Genomic DNA, 22818 nt, shown 5'->3' with positions numbered 1-22818 from the left:
TGATCTTTGTCATTTTTATTATAAAAAAACTACGAATAGCTTACAGTAAAACAAAAATGCTTTCATTTATTTCCCTCGCGACATCGCTTATTGCACACACACGCACGTGTTTAAAGGTCATTGCACATTTTAGTGAAGCGAATCAAAATTTAAAAATAAATTTCTAAAAAATGCTCTGTTAACATTATTCATAAGTTTATTAAGTTTCGTTTATCAAACTTCATTGATAGCTAAAGTGTTAATATGAATTCTTCAGAAGAAGTTGGCTTTAGTACTCTATTAATTGAGGCCATTGAAAAAATAAGAAATATTTCTCATAAATAATATACATAAATCTTTGCTTCATAATTCTGTGCTTCGCCAAAGTATGCAACAGCCTTGTAGGTTCGAGCCACTTTCAATGTCGATTTAAACATTTATAAAGATACATATATTATGTATACACGATCTATACTTGCACATCATTAACCAAATTATATCCCAATCATAAATTTATAATTTTATTATTTTCTGCTACTTATTTTTTATTCGACAGCGAATACCATCATGAAAAATATACAGGGTGTTGAGAATGGGTGGTACAAGCGAATAAATAGTGATTCGACGTGAAAGAATAGACTACAGACAAAAAATTTAGATTCACTTGCTAATTTATATTTTTAATACATTGACTACCACGCTAGATTCACTAAAAATTTTATCACATTGCCAGTGTCTGCAATTTAAACGAAATGTTTATGTTTATTCTGCAGTGCTCTCATTTATGAAACTTTCCCCATAATTTTTTATTACAATGTCATTCATAATTATGTAAACTAACGTTATTCACAATCATGTCAAAATTATCACGCATGTATACGTGTATGGGTGACATGTAATCAATGTGTTGAAGTATATTATTTATATGCTAACGCTCATTAAAGTTATACTACATAACAAAGTATTTTTCACTTAAAGTTAGCACCTTCAATAATATTTACAGTATTCCTTGTTTAACGAAACAGCTTAACTTAGAAAGTAATTGAAAATTTTGATCCAGTAATGTGAGTGGAAAATATAGAATAAAATTCTTTGACATCAAGTTTTGTTTTCTAAAAAATTGATATTGAATTTTAGCATGCACCAAAGTATGATTTTAAGAATTTAAGTTTGGAGATATTGTACATGGAGATGTTTGTACTTTACAGTAGATATGTAAAGTCAGTGGTCAGACTGTAAGTATTCCTCTGACCTCTTATAGCCCTCAAGCATCTAAAACTGTATTTACAGCCATAAATTTGGAGCAAAATATAAATTCAGTTTCCTCAGAAACGAAATACGATATCAAGCAATTTTATTCTATATTATTTTACTATTCTAGGATTCTATCCTATTCTTCCTTCTATGTTATCATATTCTATGTGTCTATTTTATTTTTATGTAAAATCACGACCTTTTTGGTTGTGCCACCCAATCTCAAATACGCTGTATACACATCATGTTTGTTTAATTATTTATTAAAATATTAGAGCGTCACTTAGACAGTTTCAGTAAGAATAATACAGTACTGCTTGGTTATGAGTCCACAGTCCAAGATCATAAAATAATTTTACACATTTTTACAAATTTACAATTTATATTACATATAAAACAAATTTTTGAGGTCATCTTATATGCTAGCTAATCAAAACTATTGCAAACTAATTTGCAATACTTGCAAACCATTTAAAACACTTGAAAATTAACTTTTAGATTATTGTATGTCAATGAATTGTCTTTGCCCTGTCTAAAGAACACAAAGTGAACACAAACAGAAGATTCCTTTGCTATGAATAATTTCAGAGAACAATAATCGATGCAACAAGTTTTACGTTAATTATTGCTAGGTTGAATGTGAAATCTAATGGTAACGATAGTTGTTCAAACAATTTATGACTCCCTAACTAGAAGAGCATTGTTAGCAGATCGATTTACAACACTAGTGCCTCAGTCAGATTAGCCAGGTAACTTTAGACAAGTTTTACTTGAATTCAAATTTAACTTGAAGCAGTGGATATCTAAAAAGACCTCGAAGAAAGTTAACAATGAAATTTTACTCGAAGATCATATTATACAAGTTCACGTCGTTTAAAATGTATTATATTATTTTAAGTCAAGCAAAGTTGGAAGAACTTCAACTTCGCTTGAAACTTAAAAGGATATTTGAAGTCAAATAAAATAACAGATTTACATTGATATAACAATTTTAAATTACTACGAGCAATTTAATTAATGAGAACAAGCGTAGAATCTCGAAGAAATATTACAAAGTAAATTGTAAATTCACATTAGTAAAGTGGCTTCAAATTGCTCCTTTATTGACTAATCTATTCGAGGCATAAGGGTTTTCGATCGAGATCAAAGCAACTGAGAATTTGAGGTAAATAATACTTCGTTATAATCTTTCCACTTCCGTGATCGGATTGCTAGTTTTTCTCGATCTCCTGCTGGATCTATATATCATGCTGCTCCTCAAGGTTTCACCTCGAAGAGAAGCTCTCATCGAGGCCCCCGCACTGCCTCGGGAGAAAGACCTGAACATAGCTGGTGGCATTTCCTCATCCTTGCATTTCCTGAAAAATATTCAAATGTTTTTCAAATCAGAAAATTCTTTTCAAATTTGTTTCGAATCAATAGACAAAGATTGAGAAATCATGCCAAACATGAAAACCAATGTAGAATATTTGACATCTGTTTAAAACAAATTGTTAATAGTCACTGGCTATAAATGAATGCATGCTATGTTGAAAATAAATGTGAATATTTAAAGACTCGGCATTCTTAGATTTAGAATAACATTCCAATGTTAAGAAGAGAATATTAATATGTGGAAGATAAGATAATGATAAGAATATGTCAAAAATCATTCTTCACGAAGAAGCTGGAAAAAGTTGCAGGCAGAGGTAGATTGCTCTAAGTCGAATATAATTATAATATAAAATTGAAAACTAAAGTGAAGCTTGAGTGAACATTCAAACGAAAACAATTTGATAAATTGAGTAAGTATAATGTTATCTATTTGCGAGCATTTTGTTGTCACATCTTTTGTACCTTAAAGATGAAGTACTCAGCCATCAGCCAATAAACCTTAAAGATATAAAGAAAAATTATGGAGGTATTTAAATATCTCGACATAGAAAATTGATTACATTCTACCGATAAAATGAGAAAGGAATTTTGTCTTCAAAGATTAATATCATTTCATGGATTTTTTTAATATTAGAAAATTGTAGCAAATAATGTCTTTGTTTAGAACATTAAAGTATAAAAACTTAGATGGAAAACGCCTGATGCATGACAACTTTGTAATCATCAACGTATCTCAGTGGATTAATAAACAGGGATGAGATCATCAAAGCACATTAAAAACTCAGAATCACAGATTATAAGATGTATAAATTTATATAATATTTTATCCATCGTTTATCTAATTATAAATGTGTTTCTTATCAATTTTGAAGCTTTAATAATTAAAAACACGATGCCACAATCAAGATTTTAGCACTTTCAGTTTTGACCTTAATTACAGCAATAAAATAAAGAATCACCTCTTCGAAATTTATTCCAAATCTTGTCGAATGCTCTGCATGTATCACCTAACAATTATCTAATATAACATCTGACAAGACCTCAAGTTATACTTTGTATAGATATAAAAAAAATTACGAAACATATTCATGTAATATAAATACCACTTTTGATAAATATCATAAGTCACTCATTGTTGACGAAGCTCGAATTCATTTACATATAAATTTAGTCTCTCAAACACTAGCATGCATTCATAAATTATTCTTGGGTTCTTAGATATAAATAGATAATTTAGTCGTTTCGTAATTGAACTTACTTATTGATACAAGGAAAGTCCCACATTTTCTGCTCTTTCCCAAAGTCCTCTCCGTCTTGCAGTGTTTGCGGAAGATCCTTATCTAACGTCTCTGGTAAAAATAGGGTGAGAAAACCTGCCCCGATTCCAAGGACTCCCAACACCAGAAGGGGCAGGATCGATGAAACGACATCGAGGTATACCACGAAAGGTGCTAAGATACTCGCGACATATCCCATAATATGTATCAAAGCTACGCCCTGAGCTCTCACGACAGTTGGTAACACTTCAGCCGCGTATTGAAGGCCAATATTGTAGGAGATATTTATCCAGAATCTGCCCAGAATTGCCAAACTGGCCGAGTGAATCTCTAAAAAGGAAAATAGAAGGCATGTTGAAGTGATCTTGCGTGCTAAAATAAGACTAAAATGAAGAATGACAAAATTGTAATTACGGAATCGGTTTACAGGCATGAATTGTTGAGAAAACACCTAAAGTAGGCGTAAAATATGTCTAACTTAGGACTTGCTCTATTGTTGGTTTACAGTAGTTAGATTAGACACAAGGAAATTAGTAAAATAAGTCTAAAGTCAGACACAGAGAAATCAGTAGAATGAGTCCCAAGTCAAGCATAGAGAAATCAGTAGAATGAGTCCCAAGTCAGGCATAGAAAAGTCAGTCGAATAAGTCCCAATTAAATAGGTCCAAAAAGGAACAAAATAGAACTGTATTATAATTGGATTTAAATTAATACGTCAAATAATTTTGTTTCTTGGAGAAACATTAGCATATTAGGGATTCTCTTAGCACTGAAGTTTTGTTTAACTATGTTCAATGTAATGAAATGTGAACAGTATTTGATGAATACAAAATAATACGAACTGTTGGAAACCGCGCTGGCCCAAATACTAAAAATTCCGGATACGATCAATGATCCACACGCCAACCATCTTCTTCCCCATCTGTCGAGAACAGCTGTAAGAAATGTATCAGCTGGCAATTCAGTCGCTGCTGCGATCGTGAAGGTCATGAAGACATTTAAGCCCAAGTTATCGACATTTCGTACGTGCCCATCGAACACTAGAGAAATCGCCATCCTAAAGCGTGGAAAATACGACGAAATAAGAAAAATACATATAGTGAAAAAAATCAAGAAGATCCAAAATAGAGCATCTCTTGTCGTAAAGGTAACTTTTAAAACAAATGAATTCTTCACTTAAAATAATGCCTACTCGTGAGAATTACTATCTAAGAACTTTGACCATTTTTGTATCCACTATTTATTTAGTATCTAGTATGTACTGAAATTTCTAAAGAGCTATCAGATAACACCTACCATATAACAATAAATAAGAGCGTAATCCTCCTCAGCCGCGGAGATTTAAATAGATCTATCACGGAGTATGTTTTCTCAGCCTCCTCTTCTTTACGTATTCTGGCACATGTTTCCTGTTATTTCGAAAATCAGCATGATTCGCATTCTCTGTCTTCGCTTTGCGACAGATTTAGTAACTTTTCATGGAATAAGACGTCAATTTGTTGGAATAGAGAAACCGAACGTGCGAAAGAAATTTTGTTGCTTCGTTTACCCGAAATCTCTTGTAGACGTCCTCAGGTACCTTAGTGCCGTTTATACGCTCGAATTTGTTTAGTATAGTGATAGCCTTGTCCACGTCACCTTGACTCACAATCCATCGAGCGCTTTCCGGTACCAGCCAAGGCGTAGCCACTGCCAAGACCAGAGGAACTGACGTCGCGATGCAGGTCATTCTCCAGTCCGCCAAAAAGTAAGCGATCCAAGGTAAAATGCAGGCGGCGAACGTGAAGAATATGGCTATTGACATGTTTGCCACGAACGTCCGCCATTTTGGTCCAACGTATTCTAATACTGGAAAAAGAAAAAGAATTTTAAAAATAGAAATAGTATTATGTGACGAAATTTAAAATAGTATTATGTGACGAAGTAATCGGAACAAATTGGTAGCAAAATGCAGAGTGTTTTTGAATAACATGTACAAGCCTGTGAGAGATGACTCGTTATAAAAAAATAAGAAAAATGTAAAGAATCAAATCTTTTCGTTTTCAGCTTAGTTGTTGCGATGATCAATGTACGATTCTCTCAGAGATGTATGTCTACAATCTTTGTAAATAATGTTTACAGGATATATACAAGCTATTGCATTTTAGTAAAAACAAAAAAATGGATTTTGTTAACTACTTTGCTCTCTGTAATAACGAACGCTAGTAGATAAATTTTTATTACAGTTTCCAATTCATCTAAGTCATCGACGTTGCAAATTAACTAAAAATGAGTACTCACGATGGACCGACGATTCGAAAACTAAGTCAGAAACGAAAAAATTGTATTCTTTACATTTTTCTTATTTTTTCTTAAGGAATCACTTATGTCTCCTTTGAACGTGTTATTTGGAAACACCTTATATGTAAAGTTTGTTAGATGAACTTGCAAATCAAGGTAAAAATTAAGTCAGTAAGTGATGTGAATAAAGATAGTAAGTGATGTTTCTTTACAATACTTTACATAGATGGAGAAATACAAAGAAGGCCATAAATGGCAAAAGCAATATACAGAAAGATTAACTTGTAAGCTCAGTTTATTACAAACTTAATATTTGCAACATAACACCTTCATGCTCAGGAGACGTGAATTCTCAGAATTTCAAGTAGCTTCCAGGTTGAGTTGAAATTCGTAATTAAGGAAAAAACAATGATGATAATGAATGCCGTACTTGGGACCTATTAGAGATGAAACTCAATTAAAGACAAAGACACAAAGCTCTATCAAACGACTAACGTTACCGCTTCGTTAAGAACAATTATTCCTTATTTCGTGGAGAATATAAATAGACATCATTTGGTGTCAAGACATTTCCTAGTGTTTACTACTTCCTGCCCCATTACGCGATCTAGAAGCCAAAGCCACATTTCTGGCTTGATAGATGCGTTCACGAAACATTGAATTCGCAGTATTTGGTGATTTCGTGTGAAAATCTCTTAAATGCAAATTTAATTATCTTCTTAACCTCGACATCTACCGAATTTGTAACCAATAATCGATTCTTTAATTGGAGGTGCATGTGACTCATTATAGTATTGTCTCCTTCAATTATTGCCTTCGGCAATCAATTAGATATTTTAGATTTCCTACGTCAATCATTAATGTTAACATTTTCGAGAAAAAATCTTGAATTTTCTACAAACATTAGAAAAATCATTTTCTGCATGTGCTACTCACTTTTCTATTTTGTTATCACTTAGTGACTATGCAGGTGTCCCAGATTTTAGGTGCAAAACTTTGTCAGTAGATTCTACGAGTGCAGACAAGAAGAAAATGTTATGTAAACATGAGTTGTTTATCGCTTTATTAGAAGGTTATAAACAAAAATATGAAATTCTAAATTAGTCAACCTAAAATTAGTTTGGTAGGTGACGATCGAACACTATCACTAGACTCTTTATGCATTTATGGGAAATCACAGTGTGTAAAAAAGGATAGAATTCGTATAATATTGAGATGCTTTGAAATTAGTGAAAGATAAACACATTTTATAATATTTGAAACGTGGAACAAGCCTATAATTAGGTTCCATTTCTCTAATATTATGCATTAAAATAGAAATAGGTAACTGTTGCATATTAATGAATAGCTCCATTCCAAAAAGGGAGAACTAGATTTTTACCATTAATACTAGTAACACAAAATAGTCACAGAAATGTCATGTGTGGATTAATTCTTAACAGTGTGTATCTTAAGTATCATGAACAGTCTTTTACAGTAAAATATTTATAAATTACGATTTAATAACTACTCACACTCAGTAGTTGTTCTAAACTGTGTGCAATTAGATTTACTCATTCTCAGTTGTTCTACATTTTAGAGTAGCAACCTTAATTGCAATCTGTTGACAGAATTTGTATGAAACGTAATACTATGTCACTTCATGTTAATTTCTACAATTCTTGTTTTTGCAAGTTTAAACGATCTGTTATTCTAGCACTTTGCTCGTCTTATATTTACTGGAGTGTTACATTTTAGTAATGAAGCTACATTGACACTATATATCTACTATGTATATTAGGTAGTATCTTTCTTGTTTTATGAAGGATTCTTCTCCTGAATAGATCAATTACAATTTAATTGCTTCTTTGATGTTCACGAGAAATGTTCTTCAGCCACTTGCTGTGTATTTTTGAAAAATGAAATCGAGAAAAAATAGAGAAATAGAGAATTAAATTGTTAACATAATCAAGATCTCTCAATTCATCTCTTTCAAAACATTTTCACAGTCGGAAGTTACATAAAGTCTTAATTCTTCAATGTCTCAGAATTTAACTACACTGCCTTGCTCAGTCTCACATTACACACAGAAATGGTATTAAAAAATAAAAAAATTCTTCCTTTGCTTCGTCATGTCCCATGCATCAAGGTTTCCTACCTTCAACGCAAGGACCATTATTTTTTCAATGAAAATACTTGCTTGTCCCGAAGCATCTCCCTCATTAAGTCATACAAACTATCTGTTCTTAGTAACAGAAGCTATTAGACTCTATAGCATGGAATTCCTCATTAATGAACATAGAAAAAAAAACATAAATTATATACTGCGTTGAAAACTTCTCCATTGCCATTTCACATAGCTGAGAAGCACAAAGTGAACCCTCGATCAAGACACTAAATAGGAAAACATGCATTTCTAACTAGATTTCCTTTCATTTTTCCTAGCTGAATACAATTATCGTTCTGCTGTATATCTTCCTCGCATTTCCACACATTCCCCATGCATTGCATTTAAATGCAAACTCGTGCTATTGAAAGTACGTCTGCTTAACGACTTTTAACAACGCGTGCCGATTGATTTACTCCTCGGAGCAAGCAATAAATTTGCGCGCGGAAGAAAGAGTACTGTTAACAAGGAGCTGTCGTTTCGCGGCGAATGGAAGAATCATTAACGACTCGTCGTGGCTAAAAGTTGCACGAAATTATTTATGATTGTTGAACAGAACATTTGTGAAGTTTTCGATTATAAATAATAACAGTTGAAAAATTGAATGGGGTTTCTGATCAGTTAGCGAGAGTGAACAATTAACGCAGGACTACTCTAATTTAATTGTGTACGCCTTTGAAGTACAAGTACAAAAAAATCCCCAAAACTGTCGATGTTCAATGAGCACTTAAAAAGCAACTGATGTTCTATTATTGGACACTAATATAATCTTTTATAATCCACTTAAAATGATTAAAATAAAGGTGTATTTAAACTGTGGATTTTTATGCGATTTTATATATTCATAAACATGGTTCAAATAGTGGAGTCTAAATTAAAATTGGCTTCACCTTTCAAATACTATAATTTGCACTCTGGTTTTCATATTTTCTATATAATTTTGAATATTTCAATAAATGCACAAAAGTCCACAGTTTACTTGTAATCATTCCCAATATACTTCACTATACCATTAAAAATATACAAATATAAAAAAGAACGATAAGAAAATGGTAGAAATAAAAACTATTGAATTCCATAAATGAAAAAAGAACAAGTAACCAGTTTCGCTTCTGTATACGTAACCCTTAACACTTTAAGGCACAATAAAGATACCGAGAATGATTAGAATAGTAAAACAAAGTAGAATGGACTCGTTATGCAGCTCCTCAAAGCGCGTTTCCTCAATCAAGCAACCAGGTGTTCAAACAGCATTCCTGCAATGAAAATCGAAACTCTCGCGCGTGCATTAACCGTGACACGATGACTCAAGTCAGGAAAATATTTACGGCTGCAACTCGAGCAGCTCCATCATCGAAAACTAGGCCAAGTTGACAAGATTCGAGCATCCGTCCAGTGGTCGGCTCATTAATTGTCTCGTACTTGGATTTTCCAATTGCCAAGGTCATAGTTAGCTGGACAATCGCTATTAATTGCATACAAGACTTCGATCCAGTATCTCGAACGAACGAAAGAATAAGGTTGATCGATTCGGTCATATGCTAATCTCGGATAGGGGAAAGTAAGTCGGTGATATGGAATTTCGTTTCGAAGGCACAGTTAGTTACATAATCGAGACAGTAGTGGTGTATTGAATGTTTCTTCAGATAGGTGAAGGAGTCAACTTCAAGCTACATTTTCGATTTATTTTCCCTCTTTTTGTAGGATATTATTTACTCGTTAATGTTATATTTTGCTGGACACTCTCTATATTATGCGTTTAAAATAATCACTTGCATAATTATACATATAGCAAGAGGACAGCATTGTAAAGTTCCCATCTGATGAAGAGAATTTCAGGTATACTAATCATGGAAAGGTGTAGTAGGTTTAATGTCGAAGGTAGTTCTTAATTCTTAATCATGTTAGTCAAATGGGAATTTATTATCAACGAATGAACATAAAATTGGTGTAATACTATATAAATTATAGTACCAATTTTGAACTATTTAACGCTGACAAAATTTAGATTTTAATATAATGATTATAATACGAAAATAGGATACACAATTGACTAGCTTCATTGCACTTGACAGACAAATTTTTACACCAATTTCTTTTTTCATTAGCAATTACGAAAAAACTAGACGAACAATTTTATTGAAATTAGTACATTGATTTTATAATATTTCGATATAAATTCGTCCAATTTTTGTAATATTCTATGATATATTTTTCCTGTTTAGTAGTTTTTTCTAATTCTATCATGTTTTATAATATTAAAATACGTCAACTTTGATTAATAATTTTTCAATAACTATAGGGTAAATCGATTCCATATTAGATGCAAGGGTTTCTTATAGTCCAAATTAGTTTTCCTCAAGATTTGAACGAAATCTTGGACTTTTTCGCTTAGCTAAGAACTACCTTAATTGCTTTCAGGTGAAAAATTCTAAGTATTCTTTTTTATCTAATAATCAACTAAATTTGCACAGTGATATCAAATGCTTCATAGCTTTGTGTATCGGAAAATACGAAATTTCACAAATATTTAAAAATGTTACTTTAATGAAAAAGTTCCAAAATAAATAGCTCGAATTTATTCGGTCATCTAACACACAATAACATTTTAGAAAATCGAATTTAGATAAAAATTTGTATAAATCTTCAAAATATGTTCCTATTTACATAAGATTATACTTTAATATCTCAGAAAAGCTAGTAAGTAAATATGTTGAATATGAGACTCGTATAAGAAAGCAGCTATCATTGTATGACAAAGTTCATAAGCATAAGAATGTAATTGAAATATTGGAAAGACTAAAACGAATGTTTTAGTTGTTTTCCCAATCACAAACAACGAAGACAGACATAATCGCCACGAGATCGTGCGTCGAAATATCGTTCGCGTGCAGTGGCCCTAAATCGTACCTTGAATCGAAACAAAGTCTATCTTGCCCGAGGAATACTACAATATATTTCGCTTGTGCGTGTTTCATAATCACAGCGCAAGATCAACAGGTTTTCTTACATGTCATTCGAAAAAATAGAATAAGAAAAACTTATTTTCCTTGCAAGCAAAGCCTGTGTAGCATAAGAGCATGCAGCGAATAATAGAAATAGATGGATTACCTAATATGTACATCATGGTGAAGCAATTGTCGAAGGCGAATCCAACGAAAAAACGGCACAGTGTAAACTGCCAGAAGGATTGACTGAATGCTGTAGCGACTCCCGCTAAAAACCCCATGAGATTGGCTCCAATCAGAGCTGGTATCCTCCCATACTGATCAGCTATCCAACCAAATATCAGTCCTCCAAAGATCGCGCCGACGAAGAAGATGCTCTGTGCTGTAGTAGGCAGGGCACTGTTCTCGCATACCCATCCTAACTGCAACAGAGAACTGTGATCGAATTATTTATTTCTCACAAATTTCAAAGTCAATGGGATTAGATTAGATCATAAATAGCACAGTAATGTGAAATTTATTTAGAGATTTTGAAATAGTAGATACAGTATTTAGTGCAAAGTCGAAAGAAGATTTTTCTAGTAAGAAGAAACTTATCCTGCAAAACTTCAGGTATTATACAGGGTGAGTCACTCAACTGTGTCACTTGAATTTTCTTGTGAACTATTTTTTGTATAGAAAAATGTTTCAAATAGTTGTTGTTTGGTATCGAAAGTATACTCTTCTTTGATATGCTCCTCTCGATGCCAAATAACTTTTGTTTTAAACATTTTTTCATATAACAGATATTTTACAAGAAAATTCAGGTGATAGAGTTGCATGGCTCAATCTATATATATTTGTTAGTAGTTTTCTTATCTACTGACAGACAGTTTTTTTAGAATCCCAGTAATTTTCAGTTAATCCACATTGCTTCGTGTGTCACTTTGCAAATAACGTTATCAATTTTTATTCGTGAAGTATATTGATACTAAAGTTTGAAAAAATATTCCACCAGAGCAGTTAAGGGTTAAAGAGAATTCTTATTTTCTATTAATTTACAATTTGAATATTTCTGAAACCAGAAAGGTCAGGAAGATTGCCAAAAGACTGTAAACGAAAGTCACTTCATTGTTAATTTCTTAACCATGATTTAAAAGTGGTCTAAAAATGGCCCATTCAAAATTTAAAGAATACTATTCTATATAACCAAAGTTCAAGATTTAAAGTAACGACATCGATTTGAATCTAAGACACCTTGTATACTGTGCTCATAAAGAAAAATATTAATGTTAATGCTAATGCTTCCCCTCACCTCCGTAGCTACTGTTGCATAAGGTACACTGGTGTAATTGAATTCCCAACCGTGCTGACAAGCTTTAGTGGGCCATGATGGGTCTGGCAGGTGGACTCCACTTAGCAGAATCTCGGTGTAATTAATATCGTACATACTGCAACTGGAGTAACCACCCTGCGAGATAGGTATTGCCAGCGAGAGTCTGAAAGGAAAGAAAGGAGATTATAGTAGTTCAGGGTCTTCGACGCTTATGGACGTTTCAATAATGTGGATAGTCAGCGATGTTTTTCGCAACCTAATTAAGCCTACGTTAAAGTATTTGCATTATTTATTCACTTTTTTATTCTTAATCAAACATTATTAATGGTCTGCTTCGATTCCAGTAACATTTATTTAAAAATGGTAATGATAGTGTTAGGATTCAGTGAATATCGTATAAACAAATTTTGCATTTTGACCTATTTAAATTGAAATAGGTCAATGGAAATTGCTAATATAATTGTAGATACATATTTTATACATAAAAATACATATAAACGAGATAATTGTACAGTTCGGTTCACTTATAGTCTGTTCAAATTAATTAGGTGCATGTTCTGTGTTATCATAATAGAAAAATAAATTTGTATCGATTTTTCTCGGTGTCATATGTAATTTATTGATGAAACAAATTAAAATTCGATAAAATAAAAAGGTAGATATTAATTGAAGTACTATTAACGAGCGATTGTAACATTATATTTCAACTGGTAATAATTAACTATCACACAGATATATGTAGGTAGTAGAATTTATTATATGTACAGGGTGTTCCATTCCATGAAGTAGAATTGATTTGAAATAAGTACTACGAATACGATTTATAAAATCATAATAATAGTTTTGACTGCATGTTATCTCATGAACCATTAAAAAATAATCTTATATTACTTTTTCTTGAATCTACATTAAAGAACAACAAGCACAATCATAATGATTCACAAATACTAAAATAATTTCTTTTTATAAGTAACATTAAATTAACCTTCTATCACTGATTGCTTGCCATTTCTAGTATCTCATATCCACTTCAAGGAAAAAGGAAGTACCTAGATACCATGATTACCACCGTCTGCAAATAAGTTAAAATGCCCTTGAAAGAATGCTATTTGAAAATGATTTCTTTAATTACCTCCGTTAATTTTTATTCTCATATAACGAACATAAAATATAAACCTTAATAACTTTTCATTATAATTATTAACATTGTTACTATAAAAACGTAATTGTTATCTTTACGAGATATGAATTGATGATGTCAATAACATACAATGTCATTTCAAAGAACAAAATTAATTATAAAATCTTTTAATAGTAACGAAAAATAGTTACTACAGGACACCTATTGACCGAGTCTAATTGTGTCTTGCAACTTTGTGATTAATCACGCGCGTCGTTTGACCTTTGCGTGTGGAGTGAAGGAACGACTCACTCGACGTCAATTGTATTATGCACGTGTACGATGCATTTTTATCCAGGATTTACTGTTATGATCCGTAAGAGTCACGTAAAAAGCTGTACGAAGAGTCACGAAAGGAAAATAAACGCTGACAGGCTTCCTTCGTTACTAAAATCCCTGAAAAGTTGTTTGACAAAACTTTCAGCCACCAATTTCGTTGAAACGCATCAAATTTCTGATTGCCCAAACCAACTGTAACCACGGTTTTTAAAAGTACTTCGTTATAAACTCGGTACTATGTCCATTAATTCTTGAAACTTGTTTAGACTAAAGGAGCTTTACTTGCATCCACTCATTCATACACCCTCATCCAAAAGTATCAGGACACTTGTTCAGTCACATCATGTGTATTTGGAAAACGTTCTACAATCAATAACAATTTGCACTTAAGACGCTTAAAATTTCTGTGAAATGTGTCTGACTTAGATCTGATTCTACTATCGACGTGCACTGACCTGATAAGACACACCAAAATCAGTAGAATATGCCACAAGTCAGACACAGCGAGATAAGTAGAATGAGGCTTAATGCAGGCACAAAGAAATCAGTAGAATAGATCCCAAGTAAGATACAGAGAAATTAGTAGAATAAGTTCCAAGTCAGACACAGTGAAATCTCGTCATATTTTAGCGTCTGGAATTACCCTTAAAATTTCTGATTATTGATGGTTTATATTATAAAATGGAAATTTATTGAAGATAGTAAGTATCCTATATACTTTTAAATAGGGGTGTATATTTGATATAACAAATGTAAGTTATGATTATATAAGTTAATATCAAGAAAGTATTCCTCCAACTAATTTTATTATTCAAATATTTCTTGCTTTTTATTATTTAAACATCTAACCTGAATTTTTCATAATTTTAAATTCAGAACATTATTAGAAACTATTAAGTGATTCTATCATGCAAGAGGAGAATATAAATATTTTTAGCGTGCTGTGTTCATAGCAAAACTAGAATACTTGGTATTATTTTCTAGTATCCATTCTCAGTTGTCTTTAAAATACAGAAGATTAAGATCAAATCTATGTCAGTCAGGAATTACTAAACTCGGAACAAAATCGATTGGACTCTCAAGGATACTTCCTTACATGAACATCATTGCACCTCTCCGCTTGAGAGACAGAGAGCTTTCACTAGAAGGTTCGTGCAAATAGATAAAGAATAGAATAGTGAAACGATACGGTTGCTCAATGCTCTTAAGCAGTCAATTAACTCTATACCACTTATAGTAACACTGCATCACAGTGTACTTTTTAACAAGTTCTGGTTTTTGTAAATTCTCGTTCAATTACTGAAGTTAAACCGACAATGGACATCATCCAATTGACAACAGTTGGAGACTTCGCTCAAACGCATTTATGTTGCTGTAAAAACTTTTATGAGGCGTATATCTTGTCAGAAACATTTATAGATATATCTACACTTATCAAATTAGTAATTAATAGTCCAGCTTTGTTGATATTTGACACATGAGCTGGATCTTATAGATAACATTCTTTTTCAGTGATATTCGTAGTAAAGGAGTTTAAAATTATTGTTAAACAAAGTACATATTTATTTAAATTTCTCGAAATGAAAAAGAATATTAAACACATAAAACAAATGGTTTTTTTTAACTAATAGTATGAGTTATAAAAGTTTCACTGTTTCTAAAATTGTCTAATACCTTGATTAGTTAAACAAGCTTTAATAAATAAGCTATTCAAAAGGTTGTAGCAACAATAGAATAAATAATACTTCTACTTTCTTTTACAATTTATAGATTATTATCAGTTAATATTAATTTCGTAATTAATTCTAGTTACCAATACATCAAATAATTTCTCCTAAAAAAATCTCTCAATTGGATTTCCCACAATGCTAATTTGTAGCAATTAAGCTTACAGACAAAAAGATTACAGTCTGTTCTAAATTGCAGTATTAATTAAATTCAATGTATGTGATTCAGACGATAAGCAAAAGAAATAATTGCTCGAGAAAAAAAATCAGTTTACTGAATTTGACACATTGGAAACAGTGCATGAGAAGCAGCTAATTGTTTCAAGGAAAAAGTGCTAATTACAATGCGTATAATGTATATGTATCAGAAGATACCATATAATCTTTGCATAAATCATATTTACGAGTTTATAAAAGTTTTCTTTTGAAGTTTATAAAATTATACCTTGTTAGAGTAGTTTACTGCGCAAACAAGTATGAAGACTACTAATCAATTCAGGAAAAATAATTATATGCTTGTTCTGATGCAAGAGTCCTATATCTGTCACTTTGGAATGCATTATTGAATGAAATGCTATGTGTTTATCGATATTAACAGTATATCTACGAAGATTTACGTAAATCTATTTTTATCGATGCATTAAAATTACAAGCTTTTGAAACAGTATAGTATTCACACAAATACTTCAACATTTAAGTCAGAAAAAACGGTTTACTCTGTCATAGATTTATGTAATATGCAGAAACTTACGATTCATGACTAACTGTACATTTATAAAAACAGCTTATTATAAAATTTAACAAATTTATAATGTTTGTATATATCTTGATTTTTAACCAATGGCTTCTTGTAAACAAATTGAAGAAATAAGTACCCTTACTCTTCTAAAATTTTCCTTATCTTAATTGCCAAGTAACTTAACTTGTCCATCAGTATTTAAAAACTGTGTATCGATTTTTCTGTCTGAATATACGTCTCAAAGAAACTTTTCAAAAATGAAGTCTTCAAATAACTCAAACAAAGTCTTCAAAACACAATTAGCAGAAATAAGGTAACAATTCTGTACTAACGAAACTGTTCGTCGCGTTCCCAGAAAAATTAACACGTCCTGATAAACATGTGACCATCGTCTGTAACTATTTGTTTCAGTATTAGAGCATTTAAGAATCATCCAACCGATAATTACCTTACGTCGCATAATTTAGTCATCAGAAGAAAAGACAGTACGAGATAAGTCGTATGAGGAAGAATTTAAACTCGCTGAAACTGAGGAGCATGATCTATTTAGATTTGTACGATCTACTACTGGGGCTAGCGAAGTGTCACATAATTTGAATAATACCAAGGTTGTTAACCCAGAGTGCAGCTCATACTGTGGCAGCACGTAACCAGACGAAGGTGCACCTTTCAACGTTTCGCCACCGCGTTTCGACACGCGTTTCTTCGTTACACAGTCACTCGTGCCGATTTTTACGCGAGAATAATGCAATAACTTTTCGATACTTCGGTAGAAATCGCGATGGAAATCCAACGATGATGTTACAGTATTGGGCAATCACTCTCAACGAACGTTTCATTTCATTATATTCGTATGAAAACTCTGCTTTCGTTGCTGCGCCATACAAGGTGATCGACAAGTGTCAGAAATTTACAGGTTGATTTTAAGCGTGAAAATAAGATAAAGATAATGAACGACGAAATTGCGTTTGGAACTCTGTTTCAGGGTTAACAATTATTGAAAAAATGCCTGAACAGCTGGCCAGAAAACGCATCCACTGTAACCGCAGCCTAACTCAGGTCAGGTGCAGCGAAATCAGTGGAATAAGTCTCGAGTCAGACACATTTCACGCGTATTGTAGGCGTTTTCTCAACAATTTATATCTCTGAAATGAAGCGTCAGAGGCAGTTTCATTAGTCTTGACTTAATCATCTCTTAAAATTTCTGTCACCTGATGTCGAACACTAAATTTGTTCTTGGTTACGCTTTTTAAATTTGTTGCAAGCCTACTATCATTAATATGTTTCTACATACTGTTTCTTCGTTACATATAAACTTGGAGCTCTCTAAGTGCTTGCTTATATCAAGGAATACTCTTCTGGAATCAATTTGTGTATTTAGAAATTAATTGTTAGAAGTTTTCCATATTATAATATACAGTTTCATATCTATTTATACAACACAGTTAAAAATATATTTAATATAAAAACGTATGAAAATTTACACGCTGCAATATAACTTTTAACATTTCTCTAAACTATTAAAACACATTTTACACTGATGGTACTTTATTAATTATTATACTACTTCTGTACTAATATAAAGTAATTCTGTACTAATTTCCGCATTTCTTGAACTTAGTCGCGAAGATAAAGTCCTTCGTGAAAAATATGCATCCAGTTATTAGAAGCATATTGTTCTCCGCGTTGAATCACAAAACAGATGCTAACTATCAATGGTAATCGTTAATAATCAGCATTGTTTATTAATGAATGCAACGGAATAATAATCCTGTCTGAAATGGTGAAATCCAATTGCATTTTTCATCAGCAATCCGCTAGTCTCTGCGCTTTTCTTTTCGTTCCTCAGACGTCATGTTTCAGATTGTACGAAGAACGAATCATGTTAATTAATCGGGTTAAACGTCGCGTCGTCAGTCGATTGACTAAACATCTAAGAACCTCTAATTTGCATGCAAAATACGCAAATACCGTAACGAACATGACGGTGAAATGAATCATCCTTTTCCACGTGGCTTGTGAAAACGATGATATCCTGGGGTACGTAATTATTAAGTCGAAACAATGGAACTATTCATATGTAGCAGTTGCACGAATGTAGCATTGCCATAAGCATTAATATCCCTGATTAGAACATGGGACACGAAATGTCTCGGTTTTAGACAAGTTGTGTGTATTAGTATGTCGCTGTGGATTGAAAGAAGAGGAAAAATATTATACAAATATACAGTAGTGGTCACAGGGAAATTGGAAAATTAATTTTATTGGAGTGACTTTGATAATAAGTGTATAGCGAAAGACGTATTTTGAAGATGAATTTTTGAATTTTAAGTGTGTTAGTAACTCAATATTATTTTATCATAAATGTGCATAAAAAGGCATGAGAGTAAACTTTATTTAATCCAAATTAATTCTAAGATGTAGTAAGTATCAAATTAATCCATATAGTAGCGAGTTTATAGCGAGGACATTTTATGTCTCTTGCTTGTCATCGTTTGGTGTAAGAAATTTTCTACGATACATCAGGAGTATCAACATAATTTATAAAATCGAAAATGAATATTATTTTACACAAATAGAATGTACTAATATCGATGTTGAGCAATTTTTATATCACGTCTATGACATTTAATATTTCTTTTAAAAATTTCGAGTAGACAGTCTATATCTCTATATTTGCATACAATTTTTCTCTTGCTTTTATTCGTGGAACACATTAGCACAATTTAGATATTAAATTAGTTGGGAGAGTCTATGCAAAGAGAATTTTTTAAAACAAATAACTTTCAATCATCATTAAATTACTAATTTGAATATTGTTAAAATATTTTTCTCCTGTTTAATTTTACACTATAAATCTTCGTTTGCATTTCCAAAGAGTAGGAGAACTTTTGTTAACGTTATTATTAACATTATGAGCTGCTGCATGAGATTTGTACCCCATGAAAACTCCTCTTATATGTCACCAAGGTTATTGAGAAGCAACTAATTATTTTATTATTTCTATGCTCATGTAAATACATAGTTAGTACAGTAACACTAATTGTCTATATTACGTATTTCAAGATGTGTCTGTACTTAATTGTCCGCGGTTCCGTTTGCTCCGAAGAGGGTCAGTTCATAAATCCAATTATTATCTAACAATTTTTTGTTGATATAAACCTATTAATTTATAGATTAGATTAAGAAGACATGAAAAGATAAGTAAAATAATTTCTCGTACATATTGATTGAAGTAGAAGATTAAAAATTAGGAAGTATAAACATGCAACGAAGATATATGACAAATATAGCCAACCTAACTTCAGTTTCTGTGATCGTAATTTTATTACTTTAATTCAGACAATTTTCATTTCAAACAATTATGCACAAGTTTCTTTAACTAGTAATTGACATACATTCCTATATAATGTGTTAAATATAATGTATTACATGTATAAATATAAGATATGCAAAAAATGGGTCACTTTTTGGATATCGAAAACACTTAAAGGAATTTGTGAAAGTAGTCTGATAACCTTTTTTTAATGGAAGCAATTTTCGAATGTAGGCGACATGAATTATATAAGTCTAAGCCAACTTATATAAGTCCTGCTATAAATGTTATTTTTCTATCATTAAAGATTTTATGTTTTACACTACTTTCAAATGTGATAACCCTATGCTCAAATATATTATACCACTTGCACACTTTAGAGTGGTGGACTCTCACAAATGTTTCTATACAATTATATTTTGGAGAACATGCATTAAATGTGTAACTGAGGAATAAAATTGTATTAGGTTTAAACATTTCTTTGCTTCAGTAATTTCAACAAATTTTTTGTAGACTGAATATTGGAAGGCTTTTATGTACTTGTATAAAAATAAAAGTATCTTCACTTCTGACAGCAATTGAGAGTAAATATTTGAGAGAAAAATAAATTCAATGAACCATAGTTTTTGATCAATTTCATTTAAAAGTGTCATTCATTGATTTTGAGTGATTTTCGCTTAAGAAACATCATATTTCCTTTAACATTTTAAGTACCATGTCACTTACATCTGCGTTATAGTTTTTACATTTCAAAAATAAAAATTCGATTCTAAAAAAGTACTAAAAACTTTAAACGAAGTTTGTTCAACAAAACAAATTTCGTTCTATTTTTGAAGCCTTTTTTGTGACATTGCTTATTCAAATCGAACTAATAATTAACTTAAAATGTTTTTCGCAGCTCACATGTCAGATTCGTGATTTCTGCGCAAGGGTGTAATTTGTATGATTAATAATGATAGTGACAAAAGAGAAAGAGAGGGACACTAAAATAAACATAAAAGTGCAATAAAAATAACTTTATTTTAAGTCAAAATTTCTATTCATATGGTAGGATTTTAAAAGAACTATAACATAAAATATTCTCTAAAAAGTTATACCTCTTAAATTTGTTTTAAATATTGAAAATAAGTGCAATATTCTGAATGATAAAATTATTGCGTGGAACCCGATTTTCCGGGTTAATTTAGATCGAATCATGACAGTTTTTAGAAGCAAATGCATCAGACCTTATCGAGACTCAATAGTTAAAGGATTAAGTAAAAACAGTTCAAAAGTCAAGTCTCGAGATCATTTCAGTCATATTATGAAAAGAAAGAGGCGAAACGAAATCGATTTGACTTCCATGAAGAATATAACTAGGTATTTAGATTCATTGAAAGAATTTGTCATACCTTTTAAACAAGATCTAATTTACTATTATTAAAATTAATTTAAATCTTAATCACGTATGAAAGTACCTACATGGTTTTTCATGACTCTCTTTCAATTTACTATTTTCTACTCGCATGATAAATGATAATTAATACTTTTTAAAAGAGTTGACAGAGAATAGTAGACCTTTTCAAATAGAAGAGATCTTTTGTTAAGTAAAAAAACTGGAACATAATTCCTTGAAATAGGATAAATAATAACAGATCTATAAGAAAAAAATAATGTACACATGAATTCATAGATGTTAAACTACACTACCATGCATAAGTATTTGGACACTTATATTCTGAGAAATGCATAGAACACACTTCAACTAAAATTCTCTAGCACTGCCATGCCTACAGATCTTATCTCAGACGATTATTGCGTACGGTTTACAAATATTGATGAGACTAACATTGGATATCAGTTAGTGCAAGTAAAAAAGTGTATTTCATGCATTTTCAATAATACGAAAGCGTCCAAATACTCATGCACAGTAGGGCATATTGTAATGATATCAGCGCCAAATCCTCTACACTTCACACAAAATTCGTCTAAGGAAACAACCTAGATCAACTAGATAAGACACTCTGGAAAAGCCAGCCAGTATTATATTCAACCTTCCACTTAAAAATTGGCTCATGGACAATAGTATCAAACAATCCACGCACCTTTCGTCGACAGTAAGGTTCGCCAGTTCTGGCACCCAGCACCAATAATCATCCGGTATTAGCGTGATGAAGATTTGCGAGAAGTACACCCACGCCACGAACGAAGCGAAAGGGATCATCAGGATGAACAGGATCTTCTGATAGAGCCCGAACTCCCCGACGTACGGAAGCAATTCATCGAAATCCATATCCTTGGCCTCTTCCTTCTCCTTGGCGCTCTGGTTAGCCTGATTCTTCTGGCAGGCCGTCATGTTTCTGCCACAAGTATCCTCCGATTATCCCAAATTCTCTGGCACGATCCTGAATCGAAACTCGTGGCGAGCACCGCGAAAACGAGAAGACAATTCCAGCGTCCGCTTCTTCGGCTTGGTACAGGTCTCTGTCATCAGAGGAACTCGATCACTGCTTCTGCTTAGAAATCTCTGTACCGTATCGCCTTCGCATTAGCGAATGCATCGTACTGATTTTCTGTCAGCAAACAAAGTTTTCAGACAGATTAATCCGCAAGCTTGGTTGATAAAGCCGTTCTTCGTTATCTGAGCCGTTACTTTTTATGGATCCCTATCAGCGGCACAGATTTCAGCGTTTGTTGTCGACATCGCGAGGAGAAGTCTTTGGGAAATTTTAGGAGCTCGATCAGCGAGGGTAATTTAATGCAAATGGATGAAAAGAGGAGAAATCCTGACTGAAGAGTTCGGAACTGAAATGATCGGTTCTGTAGCTGGCTATATAACCACCGACAGAGTGCTACTCCCTCTCTTCTCTTTTACTAGTAGAATTCAGTAGCTTGTAAGTGGCACTGTACAGAAGGCTGATCGCGTCAATCATCCTCGGCATTGGAAACTGAACGACTTTTTGTGTATTCCCTTGGGGAGGTGCGAATAACTTTTTAATTGAATATCTCTCGACTAATTGCGAAC

The 22818-nt window shown here is 32.3% G+C and overlaps 1 protein-coding gene across 3 annotated transcripts; it reads right to left on the bottom strand.

Moving 5' to 3' along the window:
• LOC143182472 (organic cation transporter protein-like) lies at positions 1-22582 on the bottom strand. 3 transcript variants are annotated; one of them, XM_076383473.1, is made up of 9 exons: positions 22447-22582; positions 21899-22366; positions 12553-12736; positions 11422-11680; positions 5434-5732; positions 5181-5293; positions 4727-4941; positions 3866-4214; positions 1-2591 (listed from the first exon to the last, which is right to left on the bottom strand). In XM_076383473.1, exons 2-9 carry the CDS (start codon positions 22147-22149, stop codon positions 2414-2416), a joined length of 1848 nt encoding a protein of 615 aa, XP_076239588.1. In that variant the 5' UTR covers positions 22150-22366; positions 22447-22582; the 3' UTR covers positions 1-2413. The 3 variants fall into 3 exon arrangements, with proteins under 3 accessions (XP_076239588.1, XP_076239587.1, XP_076239590.1); XM_076383475.1 differs by adding an exon at positions 3070-3105 and having other exon boundaries at positions 2456-2591; positions 21899-22580; XM_076383472.1 differs by having other exon boundaries at positions 21899-22580.
• Positions 22583-22818: the final 236 nt, after the last annotated feature.

Source organism: Calliopsis andreniformis, chromosome 8 (genome assembly GCF_051401765.1).
Source record: "Calliopsis andreniformis isolate RMS-2024a chromosome 8, iyCalAndr_principal, whole genome shotgun sequence".
In the NCBI taxonomy this organism is placed as follows: Eukaryota; Metazoa; Arthropoda; class Insecta; order Hymenoptera; family Andrenidae; genus Calliopsis; species Calliopsis andreniformis.
The sequence above is the reverse complement of the archived record's forward strand: the minus strand, read 5'-3'. Positions and strand labels throughout refer to the sequence as shown.